This window comes from Anarhichas minor, unplaced genomic scaffold (genome assembly GCF_050575085.1).
Source record: "Anarhichas minor isolate MPS153535 unplaced genomic scaffold, ASM5057508v1 ptg000037l, whole genome shotgun sequence".
Taxonomy (NCBI): Eukaryota; Metazoa; Chordata; class Actinopteri; order Perciformes; family Anarhichadidae; genus Anarhichas; species Anarhichas minor.
Genome location: NW_027466483.1, coordinates 3,832,925 through 3,851,868, shown reverse-complemented (window position 1 = coordinate 3,851,868; position 18,944 = coordinate 3,832,925). Strand labels below are relative to the sequence as shown.

At 42.7% G+C, this 18,944-nt stretch overlaps 1 protein-coding gene across 5 annotated transcripts in view; it reads left to right on the top strand.

Annotated features, from left to right (window-relative positions):
• The window catches only part of daam2 (dishevelled associated activator of morphogenesis 2), a 120,401-nt gene that overhangs the window by 72,214 nt on the left and 29,243 nt on the right, over positions 1-18,944 (top strand). For 4 of the 5 annotated variants that reach the window (XM_076106937.1, XM_076106940.1, XM_076106936.1 and 1 more), the window contains 8 exons: positions 168-242; positions 5,863-5,957; positions 14,360-14,693; positions 16,312-16,422; positions 17,280-17,383; positions 17,538-17,604; positions 17,745-17,862; positions 17,971-18,109. In XM_076106937.1, the coding sequence (XP_075963052.1) occupies positions 168-242; positions 5,863-5,957; positions 14,360-14,693; positions 16,312-16,422; positions 17,280-17,383; positions 17,538-17,604; positions 17,745-17,862; positions 17,971-18,109 (1,043 nt within the window). Of the gene's footprint in view, positions 1-167; positions 243-5,862; positions 5,958-6,327; positions 6,423-14,359; positions 14,694-16,311; positions 16,423-17,279; positions 17,384-17,537; positions 17,605-17,744; positions 17,863-17,970; positions 18,110-18,944 lie in introns of those variants that run through there. The other variant, XM_076106941.1, reaches the window with a different exon arrangement.

Here is an 18,944-nt window from a genome sequence, read left to right as displayed (position 1 = left end):
ATATAACAACAAAACACAAACACAAGCTGAATAAATGGACTGAAAGTCATGCTGACATTGTCATCCACAACAGGAGCAAGGATATAAACAGACGTTTGATGTTTGTGTAAGTTTCAATATGCAAGTCATTCTAAAGCGACTCCATGTTTCATTGTGTCCACCCACAGGAGCAAGAGGACCCCAACAAGCTGGCCACCAGCTGGCCCGACTACTACATCGACCGCATCAACTCCATGGCTGCTGTAAGTCAAACACGTTGGCTGAATGTTAAAATACCCACATGAATAAGATATAGCTTCCACACCTCAATCTCACGAATGACAATGTCACTCACCGACTGACCATCTGACCACTACTCCTAAGAGGTCACTGTTCACTCTCTTTGCTCACTCTTTATCGCTTCCCTGCCGACTGCTTGTTATATTTGTATGACCGCATTCCTTGTGCCGTGCCCCCCCCGGCATTCATACACACTGTGATGACAAACCGGCCGTTTAGACACTCAGCAGTTCAGTCAGCGGGAGCGACTGTCAAACACACGGAGCAAAGCCAGGGTGATAATATTCATTATTTTCTAGCCTGTATGGCTGCCAATAAATACAGCATGATACAATCACACAACTGGCGTTTTGGTGTGTGAGTTGTATTATTTGATTGTACATTCTGCCACTGACTTGTTTGGAACAGTGACCTCTGACCCTGAGTCCGTATGTGGACAAGTTGACTCCCAAATGTTTGGAAAGCATAAAACATCACATTTTAAGGAGGTTTTTTTTGAAGGGATTGTTTAGATGATTTGAAGTTGGGTTGTATGAGGTACTTATCCAAAAGTCGATGTATTACCCACAGTAGACGGAGTTTGGAGGAACAGACAGGGGTACCACCATGGGAGCAAAGTAATGTCCTGCTGTGTAAGGGGACAGCAGCTAAACATACTTTAGATACCTAAAAAAAATGAGTATAAGTGTAAGCTATATTAAGAATATTTTTTGGAGGTTTATCTTGCCATGAGACAGCCGTTTTCCAATGTGGAAACCAAAGCCACTAGACTTAATTGAAAAACAAATAAAAACTGTAATTTGAACCTCACTGAACATGGGGGTTGCTGGTCTACTGCTGCCTTGATCAGTTAGTTTGTTGTGTTATTGTGTGACTTTGTTGAATCCAAACTAACCAAAGTCACACAATAACAATAAGCAACCATCATGTGCAGTGAGGTGAATTAATTTTTTTACAGTCTGGTGGCTTTGAAAAGAGCTGTTTAGCTGTTTCACGGCAAGGTAAACTGGCACAGATACAAAATATAGCACCATAAACACTTTTTTTAAATGTATTGTTTTAGGTGGGACTTTTTTTTTGGTGTCTAAAATATGTTTTGCTGCTGCCCCCATCCACAGCAGTACATTCATTTTCTCCCATGCGATTTGTTTTGCCAAACTGGCTTGAAAAAATCCAAACTATCCCTTTAAGGAATGGCATGGAAGCATTCATTTTATAGACTATCAATCAAGTTATTTGTTGAGACAGTCTTCAACTTCTAATGTCTCTTATGGACTTTTTAACATTCCACTAGGTTTATTTTTTATTTTTTTATTTTTTTCTCATTTACCCAAAGCAGAAGTTGTTCCAGGCCATGGATCAGATAAACAGTTGGACCATAACTTACACAGACCACCATAAACCAAAGGGCCCAAAAGTAATGGCATTTAATATCTGTTTATTGCCGTGTTGTTTGTTTTTCTGGCAAACCCGATGTACACTATAGCAACAACCCATGTTGAAGGCTGCTGTTTTTACAGCTGTTATTGTTTACTGGCTCCTATCGAGAATGAGCGACTTCTGAACTGGTACCTGAACTTTGTGTTGAAGTCTGGAGAAACAATTTTACTGTCATACTCTTAGAGACCCAGACAGCACGCACGCACACACACGCAGTATTTTAAGTGTAGTCGAAAGAAAGTGCTGATTTGTGAGTTGCCAAGAATTTAAAATCCACCAGCGCAGCAGCGGTGCCTCTGTGCTGTTAGGTGTCAGAGTTAAGTTTCAGCACATCTTTTTCTTTTTTACTATATCTACTGCAAAACAAGTCTGTAAGTTGTGTGTAAGGAGTCTAACAGTATATAAAATCCTGACATTTTCATGCTTTGTGCCAGCGTGACGAGATACTCGCATTCACTTGGTCCAGCAATGTTGTAGAACCTGTCAGTGGAAGTAATTGCGCTAACATTGGGAGGACTAAACTTCAGATTGGAAATGTATTTACATTATATGCAAAATAAACACAACTTCGGCACAGTTTCCCTTATTCACAATAACTCCACCAATTTCCTCCCCTTCCTGAATCATTTTTCCCCACTCCGACTATCAATCTTCCATTTTTCTCCACCAGACAGCATCTTGAAAAGAGAGCGTTTTAACATTTGGAGGTGCTCTACCCGTACATGACTTCTTGTCTTGGCTTCGAGGCGAGCTCGCCAGGGGCAGCCCTTCCACAGTAGCTGGATGAGCTCATTTTCGCCGGCTTGAGAGATTACTGTACAACCGGCATCTGGACGTTCATTCATAAAACCATGTCAGAGCCCCGAGGTTGTTCGCTTGCTGCGGAGCGATAAATTCAAACGTCCTCGTGACTCTTGTCAGGCGTTTCTGTAGCCTCGCTGGTGTGTTGAGCATCGGCGTTGGCGCCTGGATCGGGCTTTCTGCTGATAAACAGAGAAGGAGATCCAACACAGAGGCAAAGGGAAGAGCCTCTCGTATGCCTGTGATGTGAAGAAACACACAGAACTCAGTTGTTGTTTGTTTTGCAGCTTCTCAACCACAAAATAGGAACTCAAATGGGCCTTACAAAATGCTTTCAAGTGTCATTTAGTGTTGTTGCTGTCGACTAATTTCATATTTTTCAATTCGGCAGTTCATTTAGTGAAGCCTGTTTTAAAAAGTGCACATTTACTACACTACATTTAAAATTCCACCTAAGCCATAGACTCTATAGAAGAAGTGGACGTATTCAACATGACGTACAACCAAACACTGAATAGACATTTTTGGGCGATCAAAATGTTACTATTAACTTACATGAACTGAAAACGCATTGTGAAAGGGTTAAATTTGAGAGTCGAAATCACAGATACTTGTGGTAAGGATCTGTCAATTCCAAGGTAGCCCCGCCCTAAAGCATACTCTGCTTTATGGTCTGTTTGACTCTAAATGGACCATAATTTACCAAATGAACATCATGCTGTATTGAAGAAGACTTGAAACTAGAGATTGAGACCATAAACTCATGTTTACAATGTTTACTGAGGTAATAAATCAAGAGAGAAGTAGAGTCATTTTCTCATAGACTTCTATACAACCAGAGGAGTCGCCCCCTGATGGTCACTAGAGAGAACGCAGTTTTATGGCACTTCAGCATTGGCTTCACTACTCAGACCCTGAGGTTGCAGCTTGACTTATACTTATGCAGCTCCACTCTGCTTTTCGCAGCTTCATAGTGAGTTTCTAAGTTTAAAATAACCCAGCAGCTTTTATCAGTAGTAAAACTAAAGCAAAGTAGCAAAGCTTCTGTTTTGGGGAGCTATTTGTCGTTTACAAGCTGCATTGCTCAGCTGTGACTTTTAAAAGACATGATTGCTAACAAACCGACTGGCACTCAGTTGAACTCTGACTGTAACTGTTTAAACACCGCTCAGCTTTCCGATTACATCATTCCACTCAATTTCAGCTGTTGGTTTCTAGCCACATAGGAACAATAGGATAATAGCTGGGTTTCAACTTGCATGTTGTTACCCTAATTGGGTTTAATGCCTCAGGCATTTGCATGACTATTTAAGTTAAAATAATGTTGTTTGCGTTCATTCATATTGAACAATTACTTTTTTTTACTTGGCACACCAGTGAACCACATGGTCCTAATTAAGGTTTTGATGAGCTGCACTCATCACTCACTCAGTTAACAAGGCACTGACGACTAGCTTGAAGGCATAGTTCTGGCTCTTAGGGGTCACTTCCCATAATAAGGATTTGGGGAAATACCTTCTGCTGGTTTACCAAATGGCTTTAATAGTATCCGTATGTGCATGTTGGCCACAGGTTCCAATGAGCTTACAAATAGCAGATGCAGGAAAGAGCCGCTTGGCGAGACTCATTCACACGGTGAACTGGCTCGCAGCACGACCAAATCATCCACTCTCCCCAACACTTGTTGCATCCAACTTCCCATTGACTATGAACATATTCGTTCAGAGAAAACAGGAGCCAGAGCCTTCACTTCTTGGCACAGGGGTTTGTGAACCATCTGGACTTGAGACTAAGTCGACACGATGGATGTTTTGACTGCACTGTTTCTAGATTAAACACTCTCTCACAGCGGACAGACCAGAGCTGTTGTTAGGTAGTCAAACATGAGATCCCGCTTCAGTTAGCTGTGTAGGGGCTGCTGGTCCAAAATGTCCTGTCTTGCTGTGAAATATTTGCACCCAATTTTGACCTTTACGCCTTTTTTAAAAAAGGGTTTAAGGGTTGGAAGACAGGGTCACATTCAAGCAAATATTTAGTTCCAGGCGATTTAACTGGCAGTCACTGTGGCTAGCTTACTCCACTGCTGAAACACGTGCTGTTTGAACCTCAGCACTTGGCAGTAAGCTGCCTTGGAAAGAGCCTGGAGAGGCTAAACGGAAGTCCTGTGGCCCTGACTAATGGGAGCAAAGCAGCTCTTTGCTGAGGGGAGCCTTTAAGTGATGCAGAAATTAATTAACACCCCCGCCGCTCTAAGTGTTTTTTTTCTTTTTTATGATTTGTTATATGCTTGATTGGAGCTAATTGCCTGCATGACTTATTTTGGCATGTTGTATAGCTGCATGCAGTGCTTCAAAAGGAAAACAACATTGGAAAGGGGGCTGCTAATTAGGCTTTGATTACCTTTGATGCTAGGACTAATTGAAACAAACACGTTTCTTTGTAAAGAGGAAGAAATTCTATTGCTGTTTTATGGCTGCCAAATTAGGATTAACATTCTGATGTTGGCCCAGTAGGAACACAGTCCAGTCGCCACGGAAAATGTTTCTGTAAACCCCGGAGCAAATGACGTATTATATTGCGTGACCGTTATAATAGGTTCCGTAGTATGATAACGAATACTCCAAGCCACAAAGTCCACTGAGGGCAGATGAGAGGGGTGTTGGATGGGTCAAATAACCTTTCACCTTGCGTTGTTGTTGCGCTACGTTGTTGTTGCGCTACCTTGTTTCTGTGCAACCCAGTCACCAGAAAAAAATGTTGACATTGTATGTTTCTGCAACCCACATGATACGTTGAATGACGATGTCTCTGATGTTGTTGCGCTACGTTGTTGTTGCTGCTACCTTGTTAATCTGCTACCTTGTTAATCTGCTACCATGTTAAACTGCTACCTTGTTACGCTACGTTGTTACGCTGCTACGTTGTTACGCTGCTACCTTGTTACGCTGCTACCTTGTTACGCTGCTACCTTGTTAATCTGCAACCTTGTTATTTTATCATTTTATCAAGAAGATTTTGCCTAAACCTCCCTGAAAGTTTCACAATGTTAATCGTATGGCATTGTGTATTTCTGCAAGCATGATTCAGAGCTGATATGAAACATATTTTTTTGTTCAGAGACATCGTCATTCAACGTATCATGTGGGTTGCAGAAACATACAATGTCAACATTTTTTTCTGGTGACTGGGTTGCACAGAAACAATGAATACAAGTGAAAAAGTACAGCAATCTTGCTAGCAGGTAGCTTGCCCAATGGCACCCGCTTTATAGCCAAAATTCAGCAAGATATCAATCAGCTGTCTTTCCACTAAATTCCAATTAATTTCTCCCCATTTCTGCAGATGCAGACCCTGTTTGCCTTCGATGAGGAGGAAATGGAAATGAGAAACAAGGTGGTGGAAGATCTAAAGACAGCACTTCGGACTCAGCCGATGAGGTAAGTGAATCTCTCGCCTGTCCAACTATAGCGTGACCTTTTCCTCTGCATTGATCGGTTCTCCCTCATGTTCATGCATTCCTGCCGTTGGACGTGTTGAGGTAATGAGGTAACATATGAAATCTAGTTAACAATGTAGCATGCTAAAGAAAATATGTACTATTCAAGAAGTCTGTCTCTAGTCACGGCAGGATTACAGTAAAAAAAAAAAGGTCCTTTTTAATAATACACCCAAAAATATTTTAAGATCTACCCTGCTATATTTTCCTCCCCTGAAATGGTCATCAGCCGCTGTTAGGCCTCACTCATCACCCCAAAGAAGCATTGGACAGCCCACTAATACAAACTGCCTCCCTCTCCCCGTCAGCAGCTCCTTTAAAGCTGTCCATCAGCCTGTGCCAGTTGTTTGATGCAGTGGTCTGGACCAAAGCGGTGGTGTTGAGTTTTCTCAAGGGGAGCTTCGAGGTGACAGACCTAATGTGCAGAGTGACAGAAAACCCAGGGCAGCCTAGTCTAGGTCATGTCTGGGTTATATATATGTGTGTGTGTGTGTGTGTGTATGTGTGTGCGTGTTTGTAGGCCAAGTGCGTGTATGCATGGTTGTGTTTGTAAGTATGGGTATCCAAACCACTATAATTAGGAACAAGGCTGGTGAGCAGCTGCTTGAGTCCAGCAGGAAGCATGGCAGGAAGTGGTTCTGCCAAAGTAAAAGTATTTTGAAATGTTGCTGCTTTTTTACTTTAAAATATATTCAATTTCCATCCATTTCTCGTGATAATTGTACAAAAATAGTTGACCATTGAACTTCTCGTGTTTTGCGTGAGTTTTGACAGCCTCTTAATGATGTCGTAGCGCTGTACGTCTTCATCAGGGTTACAAATGGCCTAATGTCATTATCAAAAGTCACAATATTTGAATTACTCTAGCAGGAGACATAGCTTCCTGTTAACCCGTATGGCATTATATTGTAACCTGTTTTTCATGTTGCCACGGTCAACTAATGACCCATGGGGTTCCTTTGGCGATCATCCTAAATTGATGTCCACATGAGTGGCGGAAAAAAATGCAGAAGTAATTCTGACATCAGGCATCAAATGGATAGGTCACTTACATGGTACAACCACTTTTTACTGGTGAAAAACATTCACACGATACATCATAACAATATAACTTTTTGCGGTTTTGTGTTACAATAGTTTCCTGCAAAAACTAGTTTTTTCTTTTTGCCTTTATGTGATAGTGGGGATGTCATGCATCAAAGGCCCCCAGATGACAAAGTACAACAAATGTTCTGAATAAATTAAGGATTTAGTTCGAACTAATTTAAAAAATCCAATTTGATCCAGAAACTGTCATGAGTTGTATGTAGATGAGGGAGAAGAATTACTCATTCAAATCTGGTTTATCACCCTAACCTGCTGCGATGCTTCTCCCAGCGGTTCCAGATGACTGAACTATGAACACTGACTATCAAATACATTCGTGATCAGGAATGAATTCCAATCATGTCATGTCTTTTATGTCATTACCTGCTACTGCAGTAAAGCACAAGTAAACACAATCAACATATCACAGTACTCCAGGTCACAGTACTATTTTTGCAATGTTTTGCTGCTCCGTGTTTCTCTCTTACTCATCATCTCCTTGTATTATATTCAAGTGTACTTAACGACTCCATCGTAATGCACCTCCACCCACCGCAATTCACAGAGTGAGTTATTGCTCATTAGGACGCAGATGTTTTTGAGTACCGTAGCAGTGATGTAGGGAGCAGGTGTGTCCCACAGACTATGGGTGCTCATGGGGAAAGCCTGGGCGGCGTTTTAATGTCCCGCTTAGTCTCGCCTCTGTGACAAATGGGCTTCAGCTTCACGTAATGCATGTCATTCTGTGTCCCTGTGTGTATGCCGTAAGCCTGGGGTGGCCAAACTATAGCAGGTGTGCCAACTGCAGCCCATGTTTAAAAATTGAGTATATTTTTTAATAAACTGCACTGCATTGCCACATCCTAGTTTAAACACTAGATGTCGATTATATTTAGTGAAAATATCTCTGTCTTGACGTCTCTGTTATCTCTGCCTGTTCTGATTGTTAAATCTTAAACTACACATATTAACATTGTTCGTATACATTTGCACCCTAAAATTTTAGGTGGGCCTTAGGCCACTAACTGAAAGCAACATTTGGCAAAACTGCCTGTTTTACTTATGTGTAGATTTACACATAACATCATAATATTTTAGATTGATACTTAGGCCGTGGACTGTATTAGAGTTTAATCATATTCATTCAAATTTAATTTAAGAGCATTATATACATAAATACTTACTGTAATATGTGGGCACACCAATAAACAACTCTAATGTCAAATGTAAGTTATTTTGATAGAGAATTCATTTTCTATGGTGCATGGGGTTTTTCTGGTCTAGAAAACAGATTTTCTCGCAGTGTAGCTGGTTGAAAGCTTCACATTCACAGTTGTTTGGCTCTTTATATCTTTTATGTATATGACCCACAGTCAAAAAGAAAAGTTTGGCCACCCATGCCGTATGCCTTCATGGCAGCATTTTGTGAGACACGGAGGTGTCCGTCTGTAGTCGGCTGTAGTCAGCCTGAGTTTGGATGGCTGCCTAATATGGCCTCCCTCCCTTCCTCTTTTCCACCTTCCCCCTCAGAGAGGCAGCTGGGTCTGGTTGAGAAGAGGCGCCCTTGTGCCCTTAGCCCGCTCCGTAGGGCCACAGGACACAAACACATGGTGGGTATGCAGTGGTGCTTGGCAGAGAGCACAGAGGCAGTACAGAGGCAGCACATTCGTCAGCAGGCCACCCATTGCAGTCACTCTCACTCACAGGCTGATTATAGGCCTTTGAAATGACAAGGTGACGAGGTTTGCATCACGTGCTCTGCTCTGCGTTCATGTCCAGTATATGAAATGTGATATTACCAGCAGAAAATATATTCAAAGCTGTATATTTTCTTTATCATGTCAACCTCAGCTGGAGGCCCCTAAATTGAAAGCCTCTGCTTCAGGTTAACTATTTGAAACTGAAAACCTTTTTTGTTTTGTGACCCCTTGAAATATAGAGGATGACCCTCATCCGCATGTTATGGTTGTGGAGTTCAACCATTACTTTTTTTTCCTCCTTCTAATATTTCATTTTAAGAATCTTTGGAGGCTTGAAAAGTTAAAAGTAGGCCTGCATTGATCAGACCCACCAGCTATCCGATTCTTCGTTGGTACTGGCTTAATTATTCAGATCAGGTATCAACTACGGCATGACAGTCGTAAACAACGTTCAAAGATTTTGTTACCCGTTAGCTGGGGGCAGCCGTGGCTCAATGGGTAGAGAGGGTTGTCTGGCAACCGCGGCGGTTTGATCCTTGGCTGTGCCGAAGTGTCCCTGAGCAAGACACTGAACCCCTAACTGCTCCCCGGGCGCTTCTCAGCAGCCCACTGCTCCCAATAAGCTAGGGATGGGTTAAATGCAGAAGTTACATTTCATGTATGTGTATATATATGACTACTCTAATAAAGATTTTTTTAGTTTTTCTGACTCATTTTTTAGTGCCACAGAAATCCCTGGCCTCATGTTGTCAAAAGAATGAGCCTTACTTTTTCGACATAATTATATTTAAAAGAGCACTGCACAATACTGGTACTGGATCAGCACTTGATGTTGTTGATACTGGAAGTTGAGATATTTGAATCAAGGAAAAAATGTTTCTCAAGAAATAGGCAGAAAAACATGATGCCATTCCTTTAAAGTGACCGTAATCAATATAATTGTGATGTATTAAATGACGATGTAAAAAAAAAAGAAAGAAAAACGTTAAAAGTGATGCGTCATAGCGTTGAACCTACAAAGAACAGCTGCTGCTCCCCTAGGCCTCACAGGTTTTTATAGTAAGCTTTAGCTCACTGTTTATCCGCCCAGCCCACAACTGTTTTAGTTCACTCTCACTGCTCTCATAGCGTCGCTTTGGGTCACAGCAGGCAGCTGTTTTCAGTGGAAACACTCTAAAAAGCCACTTCACACAACGGAGCATTTAGCTGCTAGAGCCAGATATGATATAAATGATGAGTCTGTTAAATACCTGCTGTATTATTATCCTCTGCCGATGATGTACACTTGACTATTCTGCTAACGGTTTTGAGACATCCTGTATTTCTGCTTTCTCAGGTGAAGTAAGACCGGACAACTGAATGCAAGCACATTAGTCTTGTTGTCTTTTAAAGGGATTCTTTGTATGGGGTTGCATGAGTTACTTATCCAGAGTCAGTGTGTTTACCTACAGTTGATGGAGGTTGGCAAGCTCCCAGTTAGTAGAAACAGACAGGCGTACCGACATGAGAGCAAAGCCATGTACTGCTGTGGATGGGGGCAGCAGCAAAACAATTTTAGACACATAAATAAATCAATAGCAGTTTAAGTGTAGGTTATATTTAGAATATTTTTATCTTGCTATGAGACAGCCATTTCCAACAGGGAACTGAAGTAGTTATACTGATCTGTGCTCTCTTCAAAGCCACAAGACTTGAAAAAAACTGTAATTTGACCTCACAGAACACAGTTTGTTTGTGTTGTTGATATAGTGACTTTGGTCTATTAAAAGGTTCGATCGGATCCACTTCTTATAGACCAGCTGGACTGTATTAAACACAGTGAGACACCAGGAAAGCATACTGCTGTACTCCGTCTGCCATTTATCAGAAATGATTTTGATGGTAATGTCTCTTAAACCAATTTAATAACCCAAATGTAAATGTGATTAATTATAAACCGCCATAAAACGGCGACATTTCAAAATTGGCTGACAGCTTATCTCGTTTCCTCTGCCAGCAGTTGTTGCTTTGTTTACCAGCTGTCAAATGGAGCTTGAACCATCGCACCGGGGTTGTGTGTTTACTCGCATAGAGCCGGATCTTAAGCTCTCCTGGAGGTCACTGAGGCCGCGCTGGCCCAGAATGCACGGCAGTCCTTGGCTCGTGTCAGTAGAGCATCGTGCAATGCTTCCCAAGACGGCTGTCAGGACGTTGTTTCTGCAAATCTCTTCCAGCAAGAATATTGACTTGAGCCGTTTCCCTCCCGCTCCTGCGTCAATAGCCCTTTGGACGCTTTTTCTTTTTTTCTTATACTATATTCATCCCGGTAAGGGGGAAATTTGTCTCTGCATTTGACCCATCCCTGTATAAGGGACTGGCTTCGAGAGAGGGCCTTTCACGTTTTCGCGTCGGCCAACCGTAGTTCTCGGCACATGTGAGAAGTTTCAGTTGGTTGCAATCTGCAACCTCACTGCTAGATGTCGCCAAATCCTACACATTGCTCCTTTAGAGTAGACACAGTACAATCCTTTAAATAACAAATAGTAAGGAAAAATTTAAATTACCAGGACACACATTTTTTTGTTATTGTAATAAGAGTAAATTTAATTTGTTACTTCCACTCTTGACTAAGTGTCTGATTATTGTCTATCTTCGTTTGTGTCTCATTAATCAAGGAGCCATTGCTGAAACACAGCCCTCCTCAGTGTGAGTTACACACATACACATAGACTCCTCCCTGTAGATTTAACAATAAACAACTCCATAGGAGCCCTTCCCTTTCTGCCATGACATACTATACACATCACAGATGTGCACCGTGGCTGCTGGTTTTATTGGGATCCGTGAATGCGCGTCAGTGTTGTGTGTGTTGCCTCTCTGTCCAGCCCTTTGTTTTACCACCGTCGTACGCTGGGCCTCACATCAAGTCAAAATTTAGTTAAGTGAGAGCCGCGGTGATATTGTCTTCCGAGCGCCACAGAAACCTCGGTCAAATGGTTTGAAGCGGCACCTCTGAAGAACCTGACACACACCACTCTGGCCCCTTTTTAATAGTAGAACAAGACATATGTGCATGTGTGTGTCCCCGGGGGCGAGGTGAGTGGGTGTTTGAGAGAGATGTTAAGTCTGTGCGAACATGGCGATTACATGACGTGTGTGTGTGTGTGTGTGTGTGTGTGTGTGTGTGTGTGTGTGTGTGTGTGTGTGTGTGTGTGTGTGTGTGTGTGTGTGTGTGTGTGTGTGTGTGTGTGTGTGTGTGTGTGTGTGTGTGTGTGTGTGTGTGTGTGTGTGTGTGTGTGTGTGTGTGTGTGTATAGAGGTGTAAGATTTTGATAAGTTTGCAAGGCTTTGAGGGAAGAATGAACTCTCGAACCGAATGTCTGACACGCAGGGCTCGTCCACAGTTTACAAAGACTGTGTTTTGCCCGTGCAGCTAAAACCTCAGAAAGCCCAGTTGGTTAGAATGAAATTGAATTTTTGAGCATCTGGATCAGTTTTCAGCACTGTACTGCTCATTTAGATTATTATCTGCCTCTGGTTTAGGGGCTATACTTATTAGATCAATGGAACTAACATGACCCCTAAATGTTTTTTAAGTAGCTAACAACATTGGCAATCAGTTAATATTGTATAAAATAAAGGAACTAGCTATGTCAGGTTTTATTTCAATTAACCTTATGTTACCTTTGACCATCCTTGGCCTTGACTCAATACACAGTCACTTTTGTTCAGTCTCGTCCCATTCCAAGTTATAACCCTCGCTTTTTTCTTTTGTCCGTCTGCAGAACTTAATATATGTGTGTGTGGTTGGCTCCGCCTCGGCTTAGTTCAGCTCCTCCTGAGCTCATATTGTAAGCTCTAGTCAAGTATGCAGCGGTTGTTCCACACAAAAAAAGGGAGAAAAATGTCCTGCACACCGCTCTCGGCTCAACGTGAATGTCAGCGGCTCCAAAGTCAGAGGGGATGGGAACCACTGATTCAAGTGCTCTATGGAGAGAAAATGAAAGATGGATAGCAGTAGGAGAGACAAAAGCGGGATGTAAGCTCTCTAGAAGTACGGTGCATTTGTCACTGTTAAATTCCCTTTGTTTTTGTGTGAAATGAAGATTTCAGTTTATTGTCAGGAACGTCGTCTGTCTGTATGCATGCACGTAGCATGCCCTGTCAACATGTGTGTGAGTGAGTGCTTATCTGTGCTGGGAACTTGGATTTCAAAATTTTATGATTTACATTTCTTTTAGCACCGTGTTTTATTTTTTTTCATGTCTGCTCTTGCCAAGACAGCAGTGGAGGAGGCGACGGAGCTTCGGACATCAAAACAATGTATCTGATACAATGAAAAGCAATAAATCTCTACTCTCAGCCCCCTCCCTCTTTTCCTCACTGTCCTTTTCACTTTCTGACTCCGTCCCTCTTCTCTCCTCATCTCCTCTCCCTCCGCCTCTCTCGGTCCCAACACAAGCCCCCATTTGTTTGAAGTAAATTTAACGAGGCCCATCAGGAATCTGAGCGAGTGGGACGGCGTTTACAACACGGTCTGCAGTGTGCTCGCCAGATGTGACATCCCTCGATGTTTACATGTCAACCTATAGGTTATTCTTCTTACCCAGAGAGTTTAATGACTTGCTGCTGTCTAATTAGTTCAGCTAATGAGGATTTATTTTTTCAGTAAGAGACTGGATGAGCATCATGTGAAACGGTGGCTCAGGAGGAACTTTGTCGTGTCTTTGATGATGTCTGAGAGTCTGATACCCAAATGTATGTGCACAAGCTTAGAAAGTGAGTTTAGGATAATGTGTCCCCCCCAAAGCCAAACGTCTAATGGTTCCCCTCCCGCCCCTCAAATGTGAAGATTGCTTTTATCAGTTCTTTATCATTATATACATACAGCAGGTAAAATAAGTATTGAACACGTCACCATTTTTCTCAGTAAATATATTTCTAAAGGTGCTATTGACATGACATTTTCACCAGATGTCGGTAAAAATGGAATGACACAGGGAAAAAGTATTGAACAGGCTTACTGAAATTGATTTAATACTTCGTACAAAAGCCTTTGTTCGTAATGACGGCTTCAAGACGCCTCCTGTATGGAGAAACTAGGCGCATGCATTGCTCAGGTGTGATTTTGGCCCATTCTTCGACACAGTCTTCAAATCTTGAAGGCTCTTATATGAACTCTGATCTTTAGTTCTTTCCATAGATTTTTCTATTGGATTCAAGTCAGCTGATCGTCTGGGCCATTCTAGCAGCTTTATTAATTTTTTTTATAATTCTGTTGATTTATGGACAAAGTTACTAATCCTGAAAATGAACAAACCATATCTGATCATTTTATATATATTTTTTTTTGTAGCCCCAAGCTAAATGATAATTTAATTTGAGTTGATTACTGTAGTTAATGTAAGAAGCACATGTTTTTTGTTAAGAATATTTTGGCCATTTTATGCCTTTAGTCAATAGCGAGAGTGGAAAGATTGTTGAAGAGCTGCACCGTTTTAACTATATGACCACTGCATCTATTTTGTTCTACTCTACTCTGAATCTGTGCTCCCCTATCCCCCTTCCGCCACCTCCAGGTTCGTCACGCGCTTCATCGAGCTTGACGGCCTCACCTGCCTCCTCAACTTCCTGCGCAGCATGGACTACGAGACGTCCGAGAGCCGAGTCCACACCTCCGTCATCGGCTGCATCAAGGCTCTGATGAACAACTCGCAGGGCCGCGCGCACGTCCTCGCCCACCCGCAGAGCATCAACACCATCTCGCAGAGCCTGCGGACGGAGAACATCAAGACCAAAGTGGCGGTGCTGGAGATCCTCGGGGCGGTGTGCCTGGTGCCCGACGGCCACAAGAAGGTGCTGCAGGCCATGGCGCACTACCAGAAGTACGCTGCAGAGAGGACCCGCTTTCAGGTGAGGGGAAGCTGAAGTGGTGCATACCTTGAGTACAAGCATACTTACTTTAAGGAGCCTTTGCTGGACGCACGGGCAGACGGAGACTATGGGAAAAGGCAGACACAGTATTTTAAAGTAATGCCGAAATAAATCAAGCTGTGGTCATTTAAATAAAGTTGGAGACTCGTGCTTTAACACCCTCAGATGGTTGGCCTAAGGTTAAGTCAACACTTTGGGCATATTAAAGGCAGGTGAGGACATCCAGAGTTATGGAGGTCAGGGCAAGTGTAGCGCTTTAGCGACTAGCAGGACTGAGTCAATAAGCCACGTCTCGCAAGCCCCCCTTCCCAGAGCCTTGCCCTAAATCATGCCTCCTCGGGGTGAGCTAACACCATAGGAGTTGAGTGATTCCTAACTTATGAGGCTTTTTTAAAAATGTTGAGTTGTGATTAAGCTCCAGACATATGTCGGGGGGTCAGTGGGAACACAGCAGTGGCGGGCCGTCAGGGCCTGCAAGGCCTTCTCTGCTGGCCTAAACAGAATCACAAAGCTATATCTATTTTATAATTTAATATTTTTTCTTAAATACACTACATGTATTATAATTTATAAAAATATTTTTCCCATTATCTTATTTTCTCATTGCACAGCTACTGTCTTCCTCAGTTGCTCTGCTTCCAGTGCAGCTTGTTTTAAGTAGAGCTTTTATCCAATCAGATTTCACCTCTGTGTCTCTAGGTAAGAACAGAGGCAGAGGCCTGCAGACTCACAAGTGCATCCAGTGCAGATTAAAGTAAATGGGGACGATATTGTTGATTGTCATTCTTCAACCAATCAGATCTTTAGTTTGACATGTTGGGCGTATTCTTTGACGTATCAGAGCCTGCGCGCCGGCCTATAATGACGTCAGCATTACATGCCGCTCAGTGTCCGTGTGTAGCTTTCCCGCGAGGTGCAGAGTGTGCTGTGATTGGTCAGTGGGCGAGCACGTGACTATCGTGAAACGAAACTTAACAGCCAGCAGAGGCTGATGGGTAGTGAATCACATCATGTGATGCAGCTCAGCCAATCAAAATGCATTCTGACTGAGTGAGCTGCACCATGAGAGAGGGTGCTGAGACGAGGAAAGACATTGCAGAGCAGTACGTCAACATTCGAGTTGTGAAAGTAAAATCCTATGATAATCTCTTTGGGTCGCTGCTTGTCATTAAGGAATAACAGCGGATCCCACAGCCAGACCAGCTGAGAACATTATATTTTCCTGAATTTAGGCTTTTGCATTTTCTAAATACTCTAGCATTATTCAAATGACTCCTACCGAACGGTTTAATATGAAGACGTACATAGTTACAGCATTAAAAATGAATAATAGCTGTGGTGCCATAATGTGGTTATAAGGTGGTATTTCAGCTGCAGGACAGCAGTGAAGGCCCAGGTATAAAATGCACGGCCCGCCACTGGAACACAGGGTGAGAAGTGCAACTTGGTTCCCCTCAACGTTGTGTCAGAACGATAAATCAAGATCTCAGCGACGCGTTTCTTTCATCTCTGTACCAGTTGCTACGGTATCCTGTGATTTCAGCGTTGACGTATATTTTCGATCAAAAGCACAATTGCTGACTAACCCTCCCATCAGATGCTGCTGAATGAGCTGGACAAGAGCACAGGCCGCTACAGAGACGAGGTCAACCTAAAGACTGCCATCATGTCCTTCATCAACGCTGTGCTCAATGCCGGAGCCGGAGAGGTCAGCGCACCCACATGCCTTTTTAGATTACACCCTACAAAACATCAGGGAAACCTAGCTGTAATATAGTTTCAGTATTTGGGAAAAGACGTCATCAAAGAGAGCAAAGGAGCAAAAAGTGATTGGAATTATTTATGTCACTGGTATGTTATAGCTAACAAAGCATATTTGCTGAAGAATGTTAACACTTATCCCAAGTCTGTTGTTAGACGCAGTTTGAAAAGCTTCTGTTAGCTTGCAGTTAAAGGTTATATGTGAACTTAAAGGGGACATGTAATGCTCCCTTTCATGTTCATACTTCTATTTTGGGTTACTACTGTCTGCATACTTTCACAGTATTTATACCTAGACCTGCTTTATGATCAAAAAAGATATGGAAGTCTAACTTTCTACTATATGGAACTTTAAAGGATTTTTAGAATTTCACTAATTCCCTCTGTGGCTGGAGAGTTGGATGATAAAACTGATACCACTCTCATGTTTCAACAGTAAATGTGAAGCAACAGTGAGCAGCTCGTTAGCTTAGCCTAAAGACTGGTAAACGAGGGCAAATAGATGGTTTAGCTCTGTCTAATGGTTCCTTTTTCATCACAAACTTCCTCCGGTAATTTCTCAAGTGCTAATAATGTTCTTGGGAATGATGAGTTCAGATTCCCAGGTTCGTGCTAGATAATTAAAGATGATGTGCCATTATCACCATTTGTGAAGTCCTCTCTTATTGATTATTTGATATGGACATCACAGTAGCATTAGAATTGTAACATACATTTATGCACAAAGCCCAGATGCACTGTGTTAAGTGTTTTTAGCGAAATGCTAATTTACAGCACCTGTTCTATGTTCTTCTATATTTCTAGGACAACCTTGAGTTCCGCCTCCACCTGAGGTACGAGTTCCTGATGTTGGGCATCCAGCCGGTCATCGACAAGCTCCGGGAGCACGAGAACGCCACTCTGGATCGGTGAGAGTGAGACCCTAATGAGCAATCGGCTAATAATTGATCATCCTCTTTGACAAGAACATACCCTTGTGTTTTGTTGAAATTTGACTGTCCTTCCTTGTCGCCCGGGGTGAGGGTGCAGTAAATACTCAGACTGTTATTTCTCCTTCTCCAGGCATTTGGACTTCTTTGAGATGGTGCGGAATGAGGATGACTCCGAGTTGGCCAAAAGGTTTGATACGGTGAGTAACTTAAAATCCCTCATAGACACCAGTCTGTTTCCTCATCTTACTACTTTGTGTGGCTCAAATCATCAAAAGGCAAGCAGAGCAATGGTCAAACTTGATAGTAATTCAAAATTCTTTTGTTTTGTTTTTGATAGACCCACGTAGATACTAAGAGTGCTGGGGCCATGTTCGAGCTGATCAAGAAGAAGCTGAGCCACACAGACGCCTACCCCAACCTCATCTCCATCCTCCAGCACTGCCTGCAGATGCCCTGTGAGTACATACAAGGAGTTGTTCTGGGCCTTCTTTCATAATGCTCAAATTCCAGGACAAGTAAATTTGAGGTACTGGAAAAACTATAATATTCCAAACATTACACAGATAAACGAGGCGGTGGCAGCCTGCAGCACTGGCAGCTCTTAGACCGGATCCTCCAGCAGTTAGTCCTCCAGGACGACAAGGGAGAGGACCCGGATGCCGCCCCTCTGGACAACTTCAGCGTGAAGAACATCATTCGCATGTAAGTGGAGATCTTACCGCCCTCGACCGAAGATGACGCGTCGGACAAGAGCAGACTCACAACCCCTGCCTGCTGACGGTGTCATTTCTACTCACAAGAGTGTGTAACGATGTCAGGAATAACGCAAACACTCTAAGTCTAAAGCCATATAACTAGTAGCCTCCATACTTCTCGAGCAGTAAAGAGGCAGAAAACACATGGGGTAAACAAAAAATGTCATTTGCGAATTGGCATTTTTTTCTTTTTAATTAATTTAAATTATGGACGACCTCCGCAATTCTTCCAAATTACTAGAGGTCCCCAGGTAGAATAGGGCTGTAGGTTATTACTGTATGTGGAGATCCAGGCCAAACATTGTGCTGTGATTTATAACATAAGAGGGAGTTACTGTAAGCGCACTATACACCCGAGTGCTCCGGGCCTTTTTGCGTGCGTTTAAAGCTTATTCTCTGAAGCTGTAAAAGCACTGCTCTCATTTCTGGAAAATCCTTGTGGTCAACGCATCTCTCCTAACTATGGTCAGAGATGGAGTCTGATATCAACATGTGGGCTTTATGTCAGAATGTTTGAGGCTGGAAAGGCAGAGAAGCAGCGGAGATCTGCATCAGCGCTTTGTTGTGAGGACGCATTTACAGTAAACCAGCTTTCACACGTGCAATAAGACCGGTTTCAACACTCTTGGTCATATTTTTTACTGTGGATCTATTGCGACGGCAGTGGAGAATGTGATTGCACAGGAGGCTCAGGTGAAGTGAAGCTTGCGGCAGGGAGGGGGGGGTCGTGGGTAGAATCAGCAGGAAGCCATGCACCGATGGTGAATTGGCATGAAAGCGGA